The 23,650-nt window shown below is 39.9% G+C and overlaps 1 protein-coding gene across 6 annotated transcripts in view; it reads right to left on the reverse strand.

Annotated features, from left to right (window-relative positions):
* TBC1D14 (TBC1 domain family member 14) overlaps positions 1-23,650 on the reverse strand; it is a 65,327-nt gene that overhangs the window by 10,428 nt on the left and 31,249 nt on the right. For 3 of the 6 annotated variants that reach the window (XM_042811498.1, XM_042811497.1, XM_042811502.1), the window contains 9 exons: positions 16,098-16,216; positions 13,480-13,562; positions 11,778-11,895; positions 10,216-10,322; positions 9,254-9,334; positions 7,942-8,036; positions 6,815-6,886; positions 5,007-5,135; positions 1,987-2,096 (listed from right to left, as the gene is read on the reverse strand). In XM_042811498.1, coding sequence (XP_042667432.1) covers positions 1,987-2,096; positions 5,007-5,135; positions 6,815-6,886; positions 7,942-8,036; positions 9,254-9,334; positions 10,216-10,322; positions 11,778-11,895; positions 13,480-13,562; positions 16,098-16,216 — 914 coding nt within the window. Of the gene's footprint in view, positions 1-1,986; positions 2,097-5,006; positions 5,136-6,814; positions 6,887-7,941; positions 8,037-9,253; positions 9,335-10,215; positions 10,323-11,777; positions 11,896-13,479; positions 13,563-16,097; positions 16,217-18,816; positions 18,955-19,440; positions 19,516-23,650 lie in introns of those variants that run through there. The other 3 variants (XM_042811500.1, XM_042811501.1, XM_042811499.1) reach the window with 3 other exon arrangements.

Raw genomic sequence — 23,650 nt, forward strand, 5'->3', positions numbered from 1 at the left:
TTAAAGTGGACATAAAAAAAAAACCCTAAATCTGCTTCCCATGGCATCAAAGGAAATATATATGCACACATATATGCATAAACACATATACGAACACACATATACATATATATAAACACATGTACACATGTATTTAAGTAATTGTCATGGTTTTCCATGGTATTCCATATCATGACACCATGCAGTGATTTGTCAAAGCTGGGGAGGGGGCAGCACTCCAGCTCTTGGTTCCCAGAGTGTTTCAGTACTCTCCCATATGGTTACCACTTCTAGGAGGACAACATTATACCAAAATCCCACACAGCCAAGTACCAACCCTACTGTCTAACAAAACTAAAGCTGTAGTGGGACAAGCTGTCTCGCTGAAGACAAATGTGAGGAAATTTAATATAGGATTTCTTAGGACTACACAAGTAGTCCCCTTTCCTGAGGCTTAATATAATTTCAGCATCTTTCCTCTTGTCACTGAATGTGCCAGCCCTTGTCTTCTTCCTTTTCTTCTTTCCTATTCCAATGTTATTCTGGCATTTTCCTGCTGTGCATTTAAACAGATCCAGCATTCAGTCATAAAGAATTGACAGCATCTACAAATATTGGGAGCAATGAGTCTAGCCATCACACTTCTCATTTCTCTACACAACTTGCATTAAAATTTAATGCCAGTGTAACTGCAAAATCAAACAAAACCCACGTAACAGCATTCTCTGTGCAAGAGGCACATGCAAATCAAGGAACTTGTGAGTGCTGATGAAACTGCCCGGTATCACTGTGAGGCCACTCACAATCACCTCCCACAGTGATCGGGAGAAAGAATCTCTGAAGGCAAAGTAATGTCTGAACAACCTGATAGCCTCTTATGATGACATGGCTGACTTGGTGGATGAGTGAAAAGCAGTGGATACTGTTTACACTGATTTCAGCAAGGTTTTCACCACTGTCTCTCATAAAATCCTCAATATCTCAGCAATCCGATGATCCGGTGAAAGTTCACTATTGAAACTTCTAGCTGTTAGACTGAACAGAACAACCTGAAATGGATTTCTGGTCCAACAGATCAGCGGCATGCTCAGCACTAACAGTAAGCTTTGAAAGATCATCAGGTACTGAGAGCTTGGTTCAGACAGAACTGGATTAAGATACAGGCTGTTTTCTGAAATAATAGCTTATGAATCTTGGAAAAAAAACAGAACCCACAAAGCTGTTGCTGGGAGTTTCATCTTTAACTAAAGCTATTCAGTCAAATACCTGAGAACAGAAGAAGATTCTAACAATTTAAAGGCAAGCCAATTTTCATGGAAAAGATTTCATATCATTCCAAAATTGGCAATGAAGCCTTGCTGGCCAAGGAGAGATATTTCAGCTGCCCTCAAACCAAAGCCTGATAGGCACAAATGCAAACACTCAATTTGGAATACTTCATACCTGAAATTCGACAGGTCTGCAAACAAGATTCATGCCTTTTTTCTCCCTCAAAGGAAAAAGGCTAAAATTACACAGAGCTAAAAAGAAAGGTAATCTCACAAAATAAAAGGATTGTAACTAACTGTCTGCTGAGGGCTGGAGTAATTAGAAACACATGAAAGCCTTTATGCTACTGAAGTTTTTAAACAACCTGTGCTAGGATCCTCTACATAGGATCTGAAACCACGTAACATAGGAATAATGCACTGCTCACATCTTCACTGCACCCTTCCTTATTTTCTCAGAATTCAGGTATGTCCTAAATATGCATAAACACTGTTATCCAGCTTTATGCAAAAGAAGCTTCAAACTCCAAAGCACTACAGTAATAAAGGCTAAGCAAATATTAAGCTTATCAGAGAAGTCTGTAAAAAATATTTAGATTGATAAATTCAATTACTGAACACAAGATAAAACTTTTGCCTTAAGAAAATATTAAAACAACTAAGAGAGCTTACATTAAGAATATAGACATGCAGCTATAAGCTAGTATGCAAAGTAGTAATTATGCTTTCAATGTCTTACCAATCAATAAGATAGATATCTGGAGTTAAGTTATTTTTTTTGAAGTGAGCAAATAGCTTTGGCAGATTTTCTTCAAAGAATACCTCAAATGCAGCAAAGTAAGTCAACATCTGGGAAAACAATAGGGAGAAAAATAAGTTAGTTTTATTATTAATAGGCTTAAATATACTGTCTGTTGTTGGATTAACATTCTTCAAAAAGAGGATCATATAAATCACACGATACAGTAGAACCAATCATTCACATAAAAGACAGCACCTGCAAGTTAAAGACCTGTTCTGTATATTGATCTCATATTAAACAATATAATTATTGTTTTGGGTCTTGGCTAGCTTCCTTTGGAAAGGAAAATACCAGCAGGAGAGAAGTTATTTGCTGATTACTCAAAATAATTACGATAATGGAATGGCGCTTTATGTTTGTGGCAATAAGCTAATATTACACTGAGTAAAATCCAAGACCCAATGGATTAAAAAATGAATTATCAAACTAAAACAATTTAATAGCCCACAGCAAGAGTGAAGAGTTCGTTTGGCTCCAATCATAAATCATATTGTAATGTCAAAGCTTCTACTGTGTAACATTTTAAAACAAGATAAGTCATTTCCATTGCAAAGAGGGAGAGAGAAAGGTCACACAGAAGAGTTGAAGATCAGGACAAAACATCTATGGTAAGAAAAACAGATTCCAGCCCCCAACTGATATCTTATCTGCCCTGCTTTTAATGTGAAGACTTCTGTGGTATTTTAAAAATTGAATGTTTAATGCAAATTTCGCAACAGAGAGTGCTGGAAAATCTTCATATCCAACTGATAGTTAAAAAGAAAAGGCTTTTTAGCTTTTCTACCTCAATTCTCTTAATGTTGCATGAAGAGATGTTCAACAAAGTCCTTGAATGACTCAGTATTTTTAATGCAATATCCCGACTAAAGCAGTAAAGGGTAGCTATGATTTCTTCGAAGCGTGAGTTGTATCTGCACACTTCTCCCCCAGATGATAGTAATTATGATAGTAAAGGAGGAGTCCTTTGTGTGAAATCCCGACAGGGATGACAGGCAATTCCCCATTTTTACCATGTCCTTCAAGAATTTTTCTTCCTATTCCATCTGACTATAGTGACAGACTACCCTCATTAATAACAGCAAAAGAGAAACTGAATCAGTAAGAGTTTTAAGGCTTACAAGCCGATATGAGATGAGCATACTGAAGAAAAAGCCACACAAGGTTATGTAAAATCTCTGACCTACCAGTTACTGAGAAAGAGCTTCATGATAAACATGAAGCCAAAAACCTAGAAACCCACATTAGTGAACTGTACCACTAAAACAACTTCCCAATATGTATTTTTAAATGCAAGAAACCCAAGCATCATGTGAGATCTCCAATCATGAAGAGGAAGCAGGTAATGCAACAGACAGTCATACTTTCAAAATGTCAGAATCACAGAATATCAGGGATTGGAAGGGATCTGTTTACATGCCAGCACCGCAGTAAGAGTTTACTCCACTTCTGAAGTACTTTATAGCAGGAATTTTACACAACTGCTATACCACATCTGCTGATGGTAATGCAGGCAGCTGTTAGAAATGCAACATCAGTCCAGGCGTTTATCTCGACCAAATCAACATACAAGAAGGTACCTCACTTAGTAATAGTTAAAAAATCTAGCGTAATAAAACTGTAACCAATACAAGAAACCAAAAGCAAGCAGGATAGATTATATTACTATAATTTCCACAAGTAACTCTTCCATTGGTTCTATTATTTTTTTAATTAATTTTAGACAAAGCAGCATTTCATTATTGAGCTATAGAACTTAAACACAAAGTTCAGGGTAGACATCAGATCAGTATACAAACCCCAAAAAACCAAACTGCCTTACTTTGTCTCTAAACTACAAAGTTTTCTTTGTAGTGTGAATCACGGCTTTGTAACTGGACAAAACACTAACATTATTGCTAATATTCTTTCACATAGCAGCACCTTATGGGCACTATCCAAGAAACTCCCAAGAAACATTATTTCAGCTAGTAAGTATCTAATTCCTGCAAATTTAACTGTGACACCACCTTCAGAACAACTGAATTTACATGCAACAGTATTTACATGCTGAATGTGTAAGCACATCCTCCTTTTTCAAGTAATAGAGATGACTGACACTGCTGGTAGCAATGCTGTTGTTAAAAGATTCCCCCAAGGGCATTTACAAGTGATGAGATTCAAAAGCTTCAACAAGAAATTACACGTTGGTTTTCCCAATAGAAAATGCTGATAGGATTCCTAGTGTCTTACTGTTGAAGAAACACAAGTGGTCACTGTTGATGTAAGCCACTTCCATGATTTATTTTCCCCATTTCAACTCTTGAGAAGCAAGATCCTATTTTTATAGTATCAGATGGTAACTAAGTGAGAAGAAAATGCAGAATGCCACTTATTCTTTGAAAACTGAATAAATAAAAAGGAGATGAGTCTGATTTTGTTATGGTACACAAGTAGCCCTCTGTACATACTAACAAGGAATGTCAGACAATTCAGAGATTTAGCCACCCAACTTTCACTGAACATAAGGGGCAGATGGGGGGACTGTCTGCTCATCTGATTCCCCAGTGCCATCTTTAAAGAAACTGTCAGAGAATAAGGGATGGGAAACAGCTTTTCCTGCAACAGACTATTTTTAGCAACATATCAGCTTGGGATGAGAAGTACCTTCAAACCACGTCTGAATGCTGTTTTCATCTTTCAGCTCAAATTGAAACACACTTAAAATAATATTCTCATGATTATTCCCTGAGAATCGTAAGACAGAATAACTTCACTTGTACCTTCAAACTTCCAGTGTGGTATTCGGTTTTGTTTGCTGGCTGTTTTTTGAGGGGATGTGTCTGTGCTAGTTTTCAATTCTTTTTAAACAAGTACATAGCATTGAAGTTAATTCTGACATTTTCCAGGCTACTGAGGTTATAATTTTATTTTAAAACTTTACCTTCAACATGTAGACTAGAGTTTCAGTGCATACTTACAAGGCCATGGTCCACACGGAAAAACGCCATTTGACAGGGCTTATTTAAAAGGTTAGAAAAAGCAATGAAGGCATCTGCAGTGTCCAAGTTTAAGATCAGTACTGCTGCTATGAAAGACATGCCCTGCACCTGAAGAAAGGAGAAGTGTTACCATTTAGCAAGAACTGCATTCCCACAAGAACACTGCCACATTTTGCCCTCACAATCACTAGTGTTCAATGCACTCACTGCACTGTTGAATTTTGCAGAACTTTCCAAAAGGGAGGATTTTTTAAACCATGCAACCATTTGGTATTGAATGCAGAGAGTGTGGAAGCTAACAATCCCCATGTTGCCTCACAGAATCAAAGAATGGCTTGGGCTGGAAGGGACCTCAAGGATCACAAAGTTCCAACCCCCCTGCCACACGCAGGGCCACTAACCTCCCCCTTTAATACCAGACCAGGCTGCCCAGGGCCCCATCCAGTCTGGGCATCCACAACCTCTCTGGGCAGCCTGTTCCACTCTCTCTGTAAAGAATTTCCCCCTGACATCCAACCTAAATCTTCCCTCCTCCAACTTAAAATTATCTCTCCTGTCCTGCCATTATCTACCTGTCCAAAGAGTTGATTCCCCTCCTTTCAAAGATTCCAAGCACAATCCTAAGGAAGGCCAAGATGACTGCTATTTCAAACACACAGAATAAAGATTTTTTTCTGAAGAACAGAATGAAGATTTGTTCTGATCCCTCTTCTAATGATGAGATCAATGTATTCTGATTTGTGGAAATCCAGACTAGACTAGGACTCTAGAGACTAAAGCCATTCCTTTTTCAATCATTAGCTGGTCAGTTATGGAGAGATGCCATTACACACATTTCATTCAGCATAAGCTCATGATACTGCTGCATCTTCCACACAGCATATTATGGAGCTGACACTGACCCTAGCCAAAGACTGCTCACTCAAAGGGTGTAGTGCTGCCATCACTGTGTCACATGGATCAAGATGTGACAGTCCTTCCTGCAAACCAGAGGAACAAGCTTCCCCCCCTCAGACAACAGCTTCCATGCCAAATGAAGGACACCATCTGATCTCCCCTTTTTCTAGCACCCTAACAATCAAACAATCACGTTCAGAAGTTTTGTGCCAAGTAGCCAGTGCTGCTCAGAGAACAGGAATGACATCTGTGTACATCAGCCGCCTGTAAAACAACTGCTGCCAAATAAAGAACAAGCTCCTATCTACATCTTTGCTCTGCTTTTGCTATTGGTTTTTGTTGTTCTTATGCCTTTTTTTTTTTTTTTTTTTTTTTCCTTTCTTCAGACTAAATAAAGGATGTGGAATCCACTCTGTCCTTTCATAATCGCTCCCAATACTTTTAGGGAGCTCACACTGCCTGGATTGATGTTGCTTTATAGGCTGTTACACAGCTGTTACCGACTGTAAATAGCTCACTATGTTAAGGTGCAGAAATGTATATAAAGAGGAGTAACAAACACTACAACAGAATGATCTCAGTAACACTGCCATTAAGAACAGCATGTACTTCAAAGGATCCATTAACTACATCTTCTCTTTCAACTCCAATTTTCAAGTACTAAAAATATGTACTTTTGACTTTTCCAATGACTTAAAATGTTAAAAAGCTTAAATTTAGCAACAGAACAATTACATGAGACACACTTCTCAAGTGTGTGTTGGAATTTAAGCATACAGAAACCCCACAATTAGTCATAAAATAACTTAACACTGGTCCATGAAGGCCTGCTGAAGAACTTTCCCTCCCCCTCACTCTCCCTCCCCATCCCAGATGAAAAGTTCACTTACATATCCTACGTCAGGTCTGTAACAAGTATAGGCTCCTAAAATACTGTGCAATGTGTCATGGTAAGGACCACCCTATAATTGAACAAAAGCAAGACAACATATCTAAGCACGCTGCAAACACATTAAAAACTCTTCAATGTTACTGACAGTTTGCATTATTTCTGGTAACTCACTGTTACTCACATCATTTTATTCATGTTTCCCGAAGCAGCTCTGAACATCCCCAAATCTTTTAAAACATCTTTTAACCTTAGAAGTTTGTAACAACTGCATATACCACAGGTATTATAGATGCACAGTTACACCAGTTACATACAAAATCCTTATACAAGACAAATGTAAGCCTAAGAGATTCATTACAGCTTAGCAGCATTTTGGTAATTGTGCCAAGAAAGCAGAACACTAATGAGAATTACTTAATTGTCTATTAGACTAGAGGCAGAATGCAATCATGAAGAGAACAGTCAGAACAGCAATATGCTGTAACACGCACAGCATATCAAGCATATCAATGACTCTATAGCTGGAAAGAATTTCAGGCTGTTGCCTATTAACAGCTGCCATAGCTTACACCAATGATAACTGGATGAGAATTTCTAAAGGAAGATATTTTTTACCCAAAAATGTTGGTTCATCACAATCCAAACTTTTTTTACAGGGACATCAAAAATTTTTATAGGACAAAATATTTGCTTAAAACAAGTCACTAAAGCATACCAAAAGCATGCAAGTTACACTCATCTTTTATGGACTCCAAAAAAAAAAAAGAAAAAGAAAAAAAATCCAATCTTTCCTGCCTGAGGTTTGCTTTCTCACTTCCCATGCATTTGCAATGCAGCTGTGCTGATTCATTGACTTGGAAACATTAACCTGTACCACTTGGACAGAAACCAGCGTGAACTGGGCTCTATGAACCCAAACATGATGGTTAACTAACAGATTGTTTCTTTTGTCTCTTCAAAACATACAATATCTTAGTCTTTTTTGAATTTCCCAAATCTGTAAGAACTTATTCTCTCAAGATGTCTACTCCTTTTCTGTAGCAGACTGCTTCAACCAGGGGACAGACAAGATCACATAAACTTATTTTCTCAAGAAAAGACAAGTTGAACGTTAACACTGCTTACCTGTTGGAATATACAGAGGTTAGGAAACGTTCTTGAGATATCCAGTTTTATTAACTCCAAACTTGCTTCTCTGTCAGCTGTAGAAAATCCAGCATCTACAAAAGCCAAAGTTACTGCCCTTATTACATGCATCAGTGTATACCTTTTCCCCCCACAACTGTTATGGAGTCAATAGGGTAGAAAGAAAGAGAGGGAGGCAAGGTAAAACACGGCAGAAATTTCACTGGCGTTCTTTGACAAACAAATAGACACACGAGTCTGATGGCTTTCAAAGAAGACTTCCAATATTCATTGCATAGTCACTTCTGTGGAGAGCTTCTGGTGAGAGAAGACCTAAAGAACTACAGAACAGATGTCACCTATCTCTTCTACTGTTGGCTCACATTCCAAAATCTTATTTACTCTTTGTATGTGTTGTTACAGATCATAGTCCAAAACTGAAACAGACCTCACCAAAAGTAAATTTCTAAAGCACCTGAAACCCAAAAACTTCAGTTCTATTTCATTCGTCCTGGTTAAATATAGTTGGGAACTACCTGTTGTCACTTCTGGAGTAGTGAAAAAATAAGACTTGTCACTAGCAAATAGCAGTAATTTACAACAACCGTATGAAGATGCACATTCCAGAAAATAAAACGCAAGAGAAAGCTGGAAATTACCCAATGTCATCATAATTAAGATGCAGGAAATTGCTTCTTAAGAAAACAAAGTTGGGGGTTTCCAACTAACCGTGCTTTTCTGTGGATAAACGCCAGCAGTACGTATGTTCTCCTTTTTCTGCTCAGTATAATTATTTACCAAAGACAAATTTCAAACAGTAGTGTAATAATTTCAAAAATACAACTCCTCTCATCAATTAGTAAATCTCAAACCACTTCATGTGCAAAAATAAATTGCTTCTCTCTGAAACATGCCCAGGAGATGGACCAAAGCTGCACTGAGGAACTGAAATTTAACTTTCTGCTATGATTTGAGTTTCAATTACAAAACTGCAGAGGCAACAAAATATTTGTGTTTCAGTTCAAATGAGAATCTCCTAAATGTTCTTAGTTTTCCTACAAATTAGGTATCAATTCATAACTGTACCTAGAGAGAGATTTTGAAGAAAAACTGAACAAGCATGGCATGTAAGAGACAAGATTCATTAAAAGAAAGAATGCAGCCATTTTTTCCAAAGATAAGTTTGTTTGGTTTTTTTTAAATCAAATTCATCTTTATAGGGTTTTTTTTTTTAATCTTAACTTAAGAAACAATTTAACCAAATCTTTTATTCTGTAGCACAGCACAGGCTATTCACCAGAAGAAAACCTACCTTCACATTCTACCTCAGCCCCTACCGTGCTACGTGATCGCCATTTCTCTTTGGCACGAGCCAGACAAATGTCATACAGTTCTGGAAAAAGAAGAGTAGAGAAAATCAAAGCTGTTATTTGAATACACAAGTGCTTACTGTCAAGTACCAACCATGCACCATATGAGCAATGCTGCTCCAGCATACTAACAGCAGTACATGTGACATACTAATTGAATTTTTGATGGTGGTTCTGAAAGACCCGTTCCACTGACCTGTAATTTAAGATCGACAAAGAGGGAAAGGCAATCAAGGCAGAAATTGCATTCTATGTTCAAGCACTCATTTTTTCCTTACAGAGCACTGACATTCAAAGTTACAGTCTGAACAGGTAGCTAGGATAAGACTCCCAAATTCAAGGCAAGAACTAAACCGGAGGTAAATGAACCAAACACAGAAAAGCAGCACAATACTAGCAAGAATACAGGCAGTCTACTGTCCTTCCATACTGGAATTAATTACTCTTTCAAAACTGCTCTGCTGTTGTGTGAAGCAGCACACTACTACTTCTGTTTTCAGAAACATACATATAAGCAGATGGACTGATTTTCCTGGAAGTCTTTCAATCTCATAAGCCCTAACTTCTTGCTCTAAATTGAGAGACTGCATACTCACAGGCATTACAACCAGTAGCAATTCTAACATGAAAAAAAAGTAAAAAATCTTGAGTAGTTCTGACCATTTCTGTGTAACATTAAAGCAAGACACAATGGTGGCAATAATCAGAAACAATTCATGGCAACAGACCTAGAAGAGCTACAGGATTAAAAGATACAGCATTTTTGAACAAAGCATGTAAAAGCACCAGAAATAAAACCTAAGCAGATAAATACTTCATGCCCACAAATCAGATTCTGATGCAACTCAGTAATACAAGACTCATTTCTCTTCATATCACAACGCAGACAAGATGACAGTCTCACCATGGGTGATGTTTAACTCGTTGCCAATTGCCAAGCTCCAGACTTTGCCTCTCACGCTCGGTGGAATGCCCTGCCACCATAACTCTCGAACTTTGCGGGAACAACACCTGTCCAAAACAAAATGCATTCTAAGAAAGACTTCATTGACAGCTGAACTGTGAATGTGTCTTCTTACCATAGCTAGAGGGATACAGACCAGAATGAACATCAGTGAGCCAAGAAGTCAAACCAGATTGGCATATATCAATTCTTTAGTACTACTTTGTCTTGAACTGCAAAAGGAAAGCTTCCTTCCTTCTGAAGTTAATGGTTTATTTTGACAGAAGCAGTGCAGTCACAGTAACTGTAACATTCCACCATAGATGATCAGCAAGAGTTGTAAGGAACAGTAATAAAGAAGTGAAAAACAGACCCATATCTAAGCCACTGCATATGCTAAAGTCTGGACAGACTTAAAATTCCATGTAGAATTAAATACATAAACAAGTTACAAGCTACTCTCTCGGTCATGGCTTCCTTGTGCAAACGACACATGCAGTTACCCACTCAGCTTTGCCACTCCAGCTCTCCAGCATGAAGCAGCAATTTTCAGGTAGAAGCACAAAAGACATTTTAACAAAACACAGGCATAGAAATTGCTACAGCTTCCAGGAATGACAAAGAACCCAGCAATGCAATGACCTAAAAGCGGATTCTCAATTAAATGTAAAATATGGAACATACTGAGGAACTTCTGGCTTTGTAAGCCACGAAGAGTAAAATGCATACAGATTTACAGCAGACACGACACCTTCAACTACTGAAGACAGACATTTAATCTACAGTTTATTTATGCTTTATTTCACACTTGGTTCTCTAATACAGTTGCATTTTCTAGCACTACACATCAGTATTTCTAATACTGAGCAACTGAATACCATTAAGCAAGCTGCATTTATAAGAGCTGTGGTGGCTTTTGTTATAGCTGTATTGTTTTTCTGCTCTCCAGATTAGAAGGGGCTGCTTTTTGTTGTTGTAAAGTCCACGAAAAACTGGAGAGCGGAGGCAGCTCACCAACTGCATGCGCTGTGTTTTGTAGAAAATTTTGTACTATTTCAGCTTTTTTTAAACAACTTTCTCCCTACTTTTCTTTTCCATCATCTGATTATCTCAGCAGGTCTACCACTAATTAAAGAGGCTTAATAGTACCATGCACATACTCCATGTTTGATACTGAAACATCAAGCTCAAGATGTACTCGAGAAAAAAGCTCATTTTTGATAAATGCAATTAAGCTTTCTGCTTTTACATTTTCTTTCATGGATCACTTTTCACTCTTTTACAGCTTTCAAATATCTCCAATTCCCACTGAAGACCAAGCAATGAGAATTAGAACTGCATTACTTTTTATCACCTTATCAAACTAATGAAACTAATGTTACTCACTATCTTTGTCACTGTGTGAAGATGACTTTCAAACAAAAGTTACCAACACCATTTAAAATTACACTTGCTAAACATGTAACTTCTCTTCAGGATATAGAAGAGTTTTAATTAAAACTCAATGTAACATACTGTCTTACATAGTTTCCCAGTTGGGCAAGATTTCATTGTTCCAAGTTAAAACAGCATTGCCAATGCTATCTTCCAGCTTGCAACGTTCCTCCAGTTGCTTCTTTCTCTTCTGGGCTTCTTTAAGCTCTGCAGGAAAGCAATTTATTTATTTATTTATTTATTTTTAGTTTAATAAAATCGGGAAAAAAAAAAAGAAAGTTGGCTATGCATGACTACATAGCCATGTAAAATCACCTTACATACATCTACATTTCCAGCAGACTATTCCAATTCTAAAATTTTAATGTATGGTTATTCTAAATGTTCTACATCACAAATCTACAAACTGAAAACTCCCAGAATAAAATCCTACATTTTTCACGTTCAGTTTAAATATATTTTACATCTTTGCATTACCATGCAGTGCTTCTTTTACTGCATCATCAACTACTGTTTGTTCCACAGACAAATTTGTTAAATGTGATTTAACAGACATCAGCAGACACTTAGAGATTCACAGTGGAAATACAGAACCTGTGTGTGTGTGAGCACACACAGTCTACAATATGGGCAAGTGCTGACTGGCAAGGAAAACTAATTGCAGGATGCCACACACCACACTGTTTGTAATGAACACAACACCACTTGTTGGGTTCACTTTAAAGCACAACAGAAGCTAGGGCTGAACCACACCAACTGCCTCCACAAACCTCTGGCTTTGATATAACTTCTCTCTAAGTCTGTTTTAAACACAGACACATTTTTCTCTAAACAAAAACAGTGCTTACACACTTTGATTTCCTGACCTCTACACAATGCATTACTCTGCCAAGTCGTTCACCTGCAGAGGTTGTAGGCAAAATGTTTTTTGTTTTTCTGGAGGTACTTATCTGACAGAATCACATACTATCATCTAGTGAAGACAGCACAAAGGCTTGGCCCACAGCCCAACCTGAGCATCACTCCGTTTCTCCCAAACCACCTACTGTATGTGCACAGCAGGAGAGAGTCTTCTCTGGACCACTACCTGCTACATGAACATAGTGACACGGAGGTCACAAGAAAGGGTAGGAAGAACTTTCCCACCAAAACTACAATGGAATATTTCAATTAAAATGACAGCTGTAGAAAGCAAGGAAAAGTCCTGAGTTCGTGCCACTTTCCCACTGCTTCATATAGCTTAGGCCAGCTGGAAAAACAGTATTTCCAGAAGCTCTCCTCCTACTCACAACTTCCATGCGTCCAGATTTCCTATCACTGCAACGATTGGTTTTATTAGAAGGCTGAGACAGTACAAAATAATCTGCAAGAAACCACTGCAATCAGCTCCACCTGATGTGAGCAGTATAGTGCTACTGAGACACTGCTGTGAAGCCAGACAAGAAATGAGAAGCAAAACCTGAGGAAAGATGTAAATTTTAAGTGAGAGACTGATTATCAAATAAAATTACTGCACTTCCTGCATTGAAACTACACGTACTTATGTACCACAGCCTCAATAAATTGTTCCTGGAATAAAACTCCAACATATTTTTAGTTATTTAAAACTAAACTCTTGGGGCTTTTTAATGAAACTACTTTTGTCTTTCTCTCTTTTCTGGATTGATTCTTCTTTGAAGGGAAGTACAAATCCCTCATGACACAGAAAAACTGAATGACATAAGGATATTTCAAGTTTACAAACAGCCATTAACTTTACTGCTTTCTTCTGAAGAAAAGAAATTCCATCACCTCTTTTTTTTGCTTGAACCACCATTTCTTCGTACTGCTGCCTGTGTTTCTGAGCTTCTTCTGCTGGTTTTGCTGGGAGGTTCCTTAAATTAAAAGAAGCAGTATTTCAAGTTGCCACATCCATCTAACAACAATTCTAGGCACTTCTAAAAGAAAAGCATAATGCCACCCGACACCAAAATATTTGATTAAGGAGTAGTCCAACAGATTCTTGGAAAGATTTTTTTTGCCAGAGTCAGCGGAAGAGAAGGAAAGAACACTTGAACAGCTATGAGTACTTTTATACACAAAATATGCTGAGCAATTTCCTTCTGTTTGGCAATTTCAGCATTTTTATTATTAAACCAACTGAAGCCACAGACTAATCTTCATAAATAAAGGGGATATAGTGGTACATAACTAGCTGGTAGTTTTACTTTAAACTGAGCACTACAGATAAAGACCTTATTCACTCACTGCACACCTCACTTAAGGACTACATCCACAGCTTTCTTCACTCATGCAGTAATGGCTCGCTGCACCAGCTTCCTCTTTCTGTTCTCAGAGACCCCATTCCTCTTTTAGAAAGCTTAACTCCCTCCCTCACTTCTACAGCAACAAGCAGTAGCCATTCTGTGCATTTTCCACCCACTGAGATCAACGCAGCCATTTTCTATTAGTGATTAAAGTAAAATCTCTACCATACAATACACATGCTCCTGTATCAGATCACACTAACTTTAGCTAATATTAATAATTAACATAATCACTATGTATCTCGTGCAACTATAGGATCACCAAAACATCAAAACAGAAAATAAGTATTTTGTTCATCATTGTATCGTATTTCTAGGGCAGTTAATAACTTTAGTTAATAAAAAAGAAACACAAAAATTAATGTGTGTACTCCTGCACAGTCTCAGACATAAGGCAGCTTCTAGCTGTCAATGCAGACATCATCAATAGCAGCATGTTTTACTACTTACATAATCACATTACCTGTAAAGCATGCAGAGCCATATGCTACACACCCACAAATATTTTTAAGAATCAAGACTGTAACAAGAATACAAGAAATTGATTTGCACATCAATGTAATTGTTACCCATAAAGAATGATTTTTTCCAGTTTCACTTAAGTAAGTTGACTGGCTCCTTTTCATAAATCCAAAATCCTTATAAAGGGTGTGAGTGCAGGGAATTTTGGAACAGAAAACCAGAAGAAATGATTCAAATTCTACCAATTTGAACTTCGCAACTGAAATTATTTGTTCCCTCTCTTAATGACATCATCATATAAGTGACAAGATGTATCTATTGAGATTCAACACTGTCCAGTTAAAGCTACAGAAACTACAAAATATTAACTGATTTTTTCCTTAGAGCTTTACCTAAACCCTACAAGTGGGACCAAAACCAAGAATGGCTCTTTTGGAAATAAAATCTCACTGCATTTCTTGGAAGTCTTTATTTATTTATGTATTTATTTTTGCAGACAATCAACAAGAAATTACTTGAAGCCTAATAGGTAGGGGAAAAAAAGCCAACTAAAAAAAACCAACAAAAAAGGCTCTTTACAGAGATTCATTAGAGGTTGGCACCGTTGCTCAGTTTCCTCTATTAGAGGGAAGAAATCATGATTCAACTGTCTACAATTTAAAAAAAAAAACAACCACCTTTCTTAGGAAAAAAGTAAAATCTGAATGTTATCCGGTAATGTCCAATAATTGAATCAAGCTGAGCACTGTGTCTCAGAATATGCCACATAAAGAATGATTTTAAGAGACAAGTTTTATTTAAAACAAATAAGCCAGTATGCACTGTTTCCAGCTGTACACAAGAAAACTTACTATTACAAATAATTCCTCACTGGTTGTTTTGGGGGTACCGAGAAATCTTGCAGTCTACCAGCCAACCAAAAAGTGTCTTAAATGACCTTACAACTAAACTAGTTTGATAGGAGGATTTTTGGTGTACATTTATTCATGAAAACATATACCACGTTATGCCAGTTCTTTGTATCAATGCACTGCTCTATTAAAAATGCAGACAACATGTCTGCAAGACTTGATACTGTCCATAAATTGACTAAATGCAACTGGATTTGTGAAATTCGGGGGTAAAAAACTATGAGAACAGCTACAAATAAATCTTTCTAGAGTTAGTCTGCACATGCAATAATCTCATTACTGAAACACAAGCACCAAAGAACTTGAGTTCCTGACAACCTTTATCACGTGATGCTGATTCCACTGCAGAACAATCATTGTATCATTTCATTATTTATATGGGTTTGGTCTTTCTCCATGCAAACAAAGATACTTTATCCTTGCTTCTCAATTTCTTTAGCTTATACCAGCTTCATTCTTATCTTTATGCTCTCAAAGGGAAAATAAAAATTCCTTGTGTTTAGAATTATTCAAAACTAAAGCTCAAAAAATGTTTTTACTATAAAATTACTTCTTTAAAGTAAGTTTGAATAATTTTCCTCATAACCATCACACCTGCATATTCATTAACCTGAAACAAAAGTATTTAGATTTAAAATCATCTGTCTGAACTGGAGCAATCAAATCCATGCAGTAAGAGAAGCTTTGCTAGCCCCATTCTGAAGGGGCTGTGATGTTTCCCAAAACTTACGCTGGTCTGTCCTCTAAAATAAGTGCAGTAGTGGAGAGTGGCTCAAAATCAAGATTCTTCCTCACATTCTGCTTAGGAGAGAGAGGTCTGTGAGCTCGTCCAGTTTTTTCTTCATATTCCTAAAGAAGACAAAGGAAAAGTTACAAAAGTGGAGAACACCAAAATGATGCTCGGGAGAATTAAACAGGGTCAATAAAAGACACTAAGATAATGCTCTTGAATCTCTGCCCAACTGCAATCTCTTTTAAGCTTTTCAGCTTGAGTCAACTCAGAACTGAAAACAATGTTAAAATTTAAGTTCAAAAGTGAGTTCCCATATCTACCTTCATTACTTCTAATTTTAAGTTCCTCTGGCTGGAAGCTCTTATAAAATACCGCTAAGAACAAGCTTGGAAACAGCACACGCTACCTGAGGTATGAAAAAGATCTATTACAATATTTTTATCTACACTGTTTTCAAATCAAAGCCAAAAGCTACCACAGGCTTCTTGTCTTAAAATCTCATTGTGAGATTTCTCCTTCTCACCTTATTTTCAGTGGCTCACCAGAGGCTGGGGAGGAGTGTTTTGGGGGTTAAAATCACAGTTCCTATAATGCCTTGAAGTACAACAATCCTAAATCATAACAAAGCGTAACGTCACATTGTGTTTGGGATATCAATGACATTTTAAATAAAACTTCACCAATTTTGCCATTTCCAAAAGACACTTTCTTTCTAATATAGCTTTTTTATACCATTTCTATTTAAAAAATAAAAATTGCACATAGTACTTTAAAAATGAAGCGTTATAACTGAGCACTGTGAAAGGTGTTCCAACCAGCCTTTCTTTCCCCCTTTCTCCTGCCAGCACAAACAGCTCCTTCACATGGTACTGATTTCTGTCAACCTAACCTGCCAGTTATGTAAAAAAAAAATTCCTTGGGCAAAAGATCCAACCCCTCAAATACAACCAAACTGTCTGGCTCATTCAGAAACCAGAATGGAGTGTCAACTACTAACAGAAAGCCCTTCTCTTCCTCCTTAAATACAGAAACACACAGTTGAAAGCAGAACCATATTAACTCTTCTCTTTTATGCTGTCCAACTCAATTCTAGTTCAAGTTAGTTCTGTGGGACTCACAGACCGAGTCCTGTGAAGCCCTTGGGATGCAGAAGAACTCCCTCCTTGTTTATGAACAGGGCAGTGTCTCAGCATTCAATCCTGTGATGCCTGCATTGCTGTGACGGGAAATACTGTCATGAATTTGGAATGTCTGCCTCATTAATACCAGTTAATACTGCTATGCAAGGCAGCAGTTTGAAAAACAAGGAAAAGAACAACAACAAAACAGAAGCATTTAAACTACTGAACAGTATGTAGCTTTGACTATTAGAGTGAGCAGTCATACTGACAAAGATCTTGGTTAAAAAAAGTCTATTGAGAAAATAAGCAAACAAATGTAGTTGAAAAGGTATTGAGACAGACACTTACTCAGAATGCTAAGACACTGTTCTTACATGAATAACTCCTCGCAGGCAGCTGACAGCGACAGTGCATCAGCATACCTTAGTGCCCATCAGCGGGTGGTGGGCTGCTCCACCGACAGAGGAGCACACCCACTACACTTAGGGGATGAAAGAGAGGCTTATTCTTTTTTTTTTTGTTATTCTATTAGGAGACGGACCTAGCTATTTTCCACAAATTAACATGGCCAAATAATAACCTTTATGACTGCTTCCCCAAACAATGTAAACCTTGTCCCTAAACCTGATGTTTTTACCACTTTCCTGATAGTGAAACCAGCTGACATCCACAAGAGCCTGCAACAAGGCAGAAATCATCACATATCGATCTCCCTAACGCATCACACAACTTGACACGAAAACACAAGCACTCAGTGCTTATCATGTGAGAAATTCCAAAAAAGCAGCCTGATTTTTGAGTAAGAAAATTATTTTCAAGGTCTCCTTTCATTGAAAGACAGTTACAGAGCAAAACTGCTTTAAGAAGGTGCAAAAAACCTCTACAGATTGGGTTACAACAGGGATTTTATTCACATTATTTGGAAATCAAAATCACCTAAGCACAAACTTCTCCAGACCAGTACTCTGAACAGCATCTTTCAGGAATTTCTTAATTAACGATGCTTTGCTTTAGAATATTTTGGAGTACAGGTAGCTAGCTGCAGCACTGCCATGTTAGCATAGTTATTCACAGCTCTGAAAGGATAAAGCAAAAGCCAATCCCACATTTCAGCAAGCATTCACCCATGTGTTTTACTCAGCATGACTACAGCAAAGAAGCCCTAGCAGCACACAGAATGGGAGTGGCTCATTTCATCAGATTAGCAGTGTAAGTCCTTTGTAGTATTTCCAGTATGAGCCAAAAATAATAAAAACGTCCACTGCATACAAATGATAAGACTGTGCAGGAATTAGGCAAGGTTAAAAAAGACTCACAAGCGCTCTTTACAACGACCTTCTACTTCAGTAGGAAGAGAAGGCAATTTTGAGGAGAGCATTCTGTAGGACACAGCAATGAAACAGACTGAAGCTTCCACAGACTCATACTAAGAGTATTTGCTGATGGGGCAAGCAGAAGCATTTGTACATACTGGCATACTGCAATAGGCTGAACGCACAATGGCTCACTTGAAGCGTTTTTCTTTAAACCAGACTCAAATCTCCTGGAGTGACAAACTGTATTTAAACCCTGTATTGAAACTAGGGCTGCCTTACCTAATAGGGATGCAAATTAACTTCATTCAGGATCGATTCAGGATGACCTGATCGCTTATGATTTCGAATACATCTCTAACACCGCGACCGGTCAGGCTTTCCTCCACGTTTGCCGCAGTCAGAGGAGCAGGGCTGAGGTCTGAAGGTGTTCGTAGATAGATACACACAGGGCCGAGGCACAGCGCTCCGGGCTCGGTGCGCGCCGCAGCCCTGCCCGGCAGGAGCAGCACGGGCTGCGGGACGCGGAGCTCTCCGCCAAGGTCACCCGACTTCGCGTGCTCTTTGTTTAAAAGGAGCGGAACACGAAATGCGAACGCCGGGCAACGGGGCAGCGAGAACCACGCCGCTCCACCGCCGTGCTGCTTCGCTGGGCTGCGCCGGGGGTGGGAGGGCACTCGCCTCCAGCCGGCAGCCTTCACGCCAAACAAAGCCAAGCGCCAGGGCTCGGCCGGAGAGCCCGAAACGCCCGACTCGCGTCACCGCGTCACCTCCGCAGGCTCTCCCCGCCGGCCGCTCCGGACCCCCCTCGCGAGCTCCAAAGGACGACCTCTGCACGCGCCGCCGCCCCTTCGCTTCGCTTCCCTTCCCTTCTTCTTCCCCGAGCGGCCGCCCGGCCGCGCTCACCATGAACGCCGCGGAGCCTCATCGGCCGCGCCGCCGCAGCCCCATGCCCGTGCCGCTCCGGGACCTGGCTCCCCGCCGCGGCGCCGCCCGGGCCCGCACGGCCTCGCGGGCCGCCCGCCCCGCCCCGCCAGCCCCGCTAATCAGCTGCGGAGCCGCCGCGGCCGATCGCTTCTCTCTCTCTCGCCCAGCGCTGCCTGAGCACGCGTGGCGGCGGGGCGGGCCCGGCCGAGTTCGTCGCTTCCACGCCTGCTTCCCCGGCCGGCGGACTCCCGCCTCAGCGGGACGCGCACACTTAGCAGTGGGCCTAAGCAAACTGCGGGCGGCCTCGCTGCTGCTGTCCGCCCTCTTTGGGCAGCTCCACAAGGTCCACAGACACGGACCGTGCTGTTATCCCCGCGTTCTGCAGCCGGTCCTCGCCCCTGTGCTCAGGACCTCACGCCGCTCGTGGCCTTCACCGAGGCCCGACCCTGAGTCAGAATGAGCAGCACGGATACCCTGAATACAACAGAAGTTGCTTAAGCATACTGCTTCTGAGAATTTCTACTAATTCTCCTTATTTTCTCTTAAATTGGGCCACAAAAACGGTGAAAGGGTTGGAACACCTCAGTGTGAGGACAGGCTGAGAGCTGGGGCTGTCCAGGCTAGAGAAGAGACAGATCAGAGGTGACCTGAGAGCACCCTTTCAGTGTCTGAAAAGGGGCTGTAAGAAAGGCCAGAGCCAGCAGCAGGGGCCGCTGTGACAGGACAACTGGGCTCCACATTTTAAAATGACAAGGCTCTTCTTGAAGGAGTCCAGTGAAGAACGACAAAGATGACTAAGGGCCTGGAGCATCTCCCATATGAGGAGTGACTGAGTAACCTGGGTCTGCTCAGCCTGGGGAAGATTGAGGGAATACCTGATTAAAGTTTACAAGGGAGGTGGGAAAGAAATGCATGAGGCCAGGCTCTTCTCAGTGGTGTACAGCAATGGGACAAAGAGCAACTTGAACATAGGAAGAACTTTACGGTAAAGGCAATGGAGCACTGGAACAGGCTGCCCAGAGAAGCTGTGCAATCTTTTTCTTTGGAGATGTCTGGACGCTTACCCTGCAACCTGCCGTAGGGTACCTGTTTTAGCTAGAGCTTGGACTCAATCTCTTAAGGTCCCTCCCAACCCCTGCAATCCTGTGTGATTCTATAATTCTGTGGAACAGTTTCAAACTAAATATTGTTGCAAATATGGACCCTTAAGGGTTCCTACAACTCAAACAATTTTATGATGTTTGGAATTGCTGTATGTTTTATCAGCTTAATGTTTTCAACCTGCAGCTTGCCATCAAATCCTGAGGCAGCAATAATACACCAAATGAGGGACAGCTCATTTGTGTTAAAGTATCTCCGCCTCACTCCTACCACCACCAATTAACAGAATCACAGAATGTCAGGAATTGGAAGGGACCTCAAAAGATCATCTAGTTCAATTCCCCTGCTGGAGCAGGAACACCTAGATTAAGTCACACAGGAATACATCCAGGTAGCTGCTGAATGTCTCCAAAGAAGGAGATCCCACAACCTCTTTGGGAAGCCCATTCCAGTGTTCTGTTACCCTTGCCGTGGAGAAGTTTTTCCTCTTCTTTATGTGGTACCTCCTATGTTCCAGCTTGCACACATTGCCCTTTGTCCTATCATTGGACGTCCTGAGAAGAGCTTGCCTTCATCCTCCTCACACTCACTCTTCACATACTATAAACATGAATGAGGTCACCCCTCAGTCTCCTCCAAGCTAAAGAGATCCAGCTTCCTCAGCCTTTTCTCACAAGGCAAACGCTCCACTCAACAGGGCAGAGTAGAGGGGAAAGAGAACCTCTCAACCTACTATCCATACTCTTTCTCATTCATCCCAGGATGCCTCCTTGGCCACGAGAGCACAGTGCTGGCTCATGGTCCAGATGGTAACAGATGTCTGGTGTCAGAGCACGGACAATCATCACAACACTGTCAACTGAGCTCACGTAAAGCACCACAGCCCCAAATGCTGTTTCTCCTCATAAGCTGTCCAAAGCAGTCAATTATCACACATCAAAAACATTTATGTAGAAGTACAACTATTAATACAGAAACAACTTCAGACTGTGAGGTGGACAATACATCCGTTGTAAACCCTTCTAGTTTCATGTACTGAAAGTGGAACAATGCTGCAAATCTCCAAGGAAACAGCCATCAGCTGTCTCCACAAAAAAATAAAAATAAAAAAAATACAGAAAGCGCAGCCTGGTGGAACTGGGAGATGCTTCTGTGGGGTGAAACTAAGTACGCTCCGTAACTCACTTCATTACCACTGATTACATAGAGGTATGGTAGCTCTATTTTTAGGCTGCCACAATTCTAAGATTACCTGAGGCTACTCAGGCAAGTTATGCACAAGCTGGAATTGCACGATAATTTTCCCACTGGAATTCCTGCCTCTTCCAGCTTACAAGATAGGAATCACACCAGAATTGCACAAGCCAAATAGTTTTTTTTTTTCTTGGTTTTTGAGTCTGACTGCTACCAAAATACTGCTTCAGCATTCCCCTTTTGTTGCTTCATAGCTTCCTGCTACATCCATCTGCAGTCTCTCTCCTTTTATTATGAAATACTTTAGCAGATGGATCTAAGCTGGTGTACACCCAGAACATCACTGCCCTCCACCCTTTCCAGCACCTCACACCAATTCTCCATCACCTCTGATAAGAATTTGTGCTACCACACAGCACATTAATTTGGGGAATTGACTCTGCTACAAATGGATCTTTTGTTTTATTGCATCAGTCTGCTTACTCTAGTTAGACTTCTGGATCTGCTTTGCTACAGGGCGATGTAACCGCCTGCATACAAACAACTGTTACACAGGAAAAGGAACCAGCAGCAGGACTTTCAGAAGATGAACTGAAACCAGCAGACCAATAAACTATTACAGTAATCAAAGGGAACTTCAGAAGACTAATACCTCAGGCAAAGATCAGATTATGAGAACATTCTTCAAATTTAACAGAATACAAATAGGAATACAAAGAATTGTTTGGAAGTTTAGTAATTAATTGATTAGAGAGCTTTTTATGTAAGCCCAAAAAAAGAGTACCAGAACTGTTCTGAAATGTAATTAGTTTATTAGAGATCTGATCTGATAACCTGAGAAATATCAACTGCACACCAAACCCGCAGACTTCGCCAGAGTGATTTGGCTACTCTGTGACTCAGCCATGGTTCAAGAACCACCAGCTCCACTTGCTTTTCTACCCACTTATACACATTTTTAAGTCCCTTAAGTTATAAGAATACCACAGCAGAAGACAGCCATTTGATGAGAGAACTTGTCTGCACATCACATTATGTGCATTTTTTACCACATTATCCTTTTCATCTTTAGTACTGCCATATTTTTCTTTTCCATACTTAACAAATTAGGAACGCTTCAGCAAATTAAGGGTAAGAGACACAGCCAATTCACACAAGGAAATCCTCACACCACCAACTTAGAGGCATAATTTCAAGTGCTGTGAAATTACCCCCATTATTTCCTGAAAAGCTTCTCCCTTCTGATTACAGACTATAGGGGGATTCGGTCCCACACAGTCACGCTGAATTTGTACAAATACAATAGTACACATCTATTCTAAAAGGTAATGTGAGAGCTACATAGATTGCTCCAAAAGTAATACCTCCTATCTATTTCCATGGAAACTACAACAGATACAAAGAACACAATAACACTTTGATATTCTCAGCTACCAAACACTGTTTTTCAACATAGCCACCACCACTAGCTGTGTATTTTTGCCAGCAATAAACAAGACTTTGCACGCCATACACATAAAGATCCGCACGGCTGTCTGAAACATGGCTTGTCTTTCATGCAGCTGTTGCTGTTGCCATCACTGAAACATACCACTCCCTGTCTCACTATGCTCATATTCACTGTTTGGTTCTCCATCAGTGTTCACCAAGCATCACTTGACATTCACTGGAATGTCAAGCAATTTTTTCCTCGTGAAAGAATGACACACCTTTGCTTCAAACGTGCTTGTGTCACATGCCACTGTCTGATTGCCACTCCACAGCCATCTGTCACACAGCAACAAAATGTAACAGAATATTGGCAGGAAGGTTTGACCTCTACTGGTATACCACCACCATCTGCCTCTGATGTCATGGGCTGACATCATAAAGAAGGAGTTGCTACCTTCAGAGC

Source organism: Centrocercus urophasianus, unplaced genomic scaffold (assembly GCF_019232065.1).
Source record: "Centrocercus urophasianus isolate 14NV4802_14NV808 unplaced genomic scaffold, USGS_Curo_1.0 seq_13, whole genome shotgun sequence".
In the NCBI taxonomy this organism is placed as follows: Eukaryota; Metazoa; Chordata; class Aves; order Galliformes; family Phasianidae; genus Centrocercus; species Centrocercus urophasianus.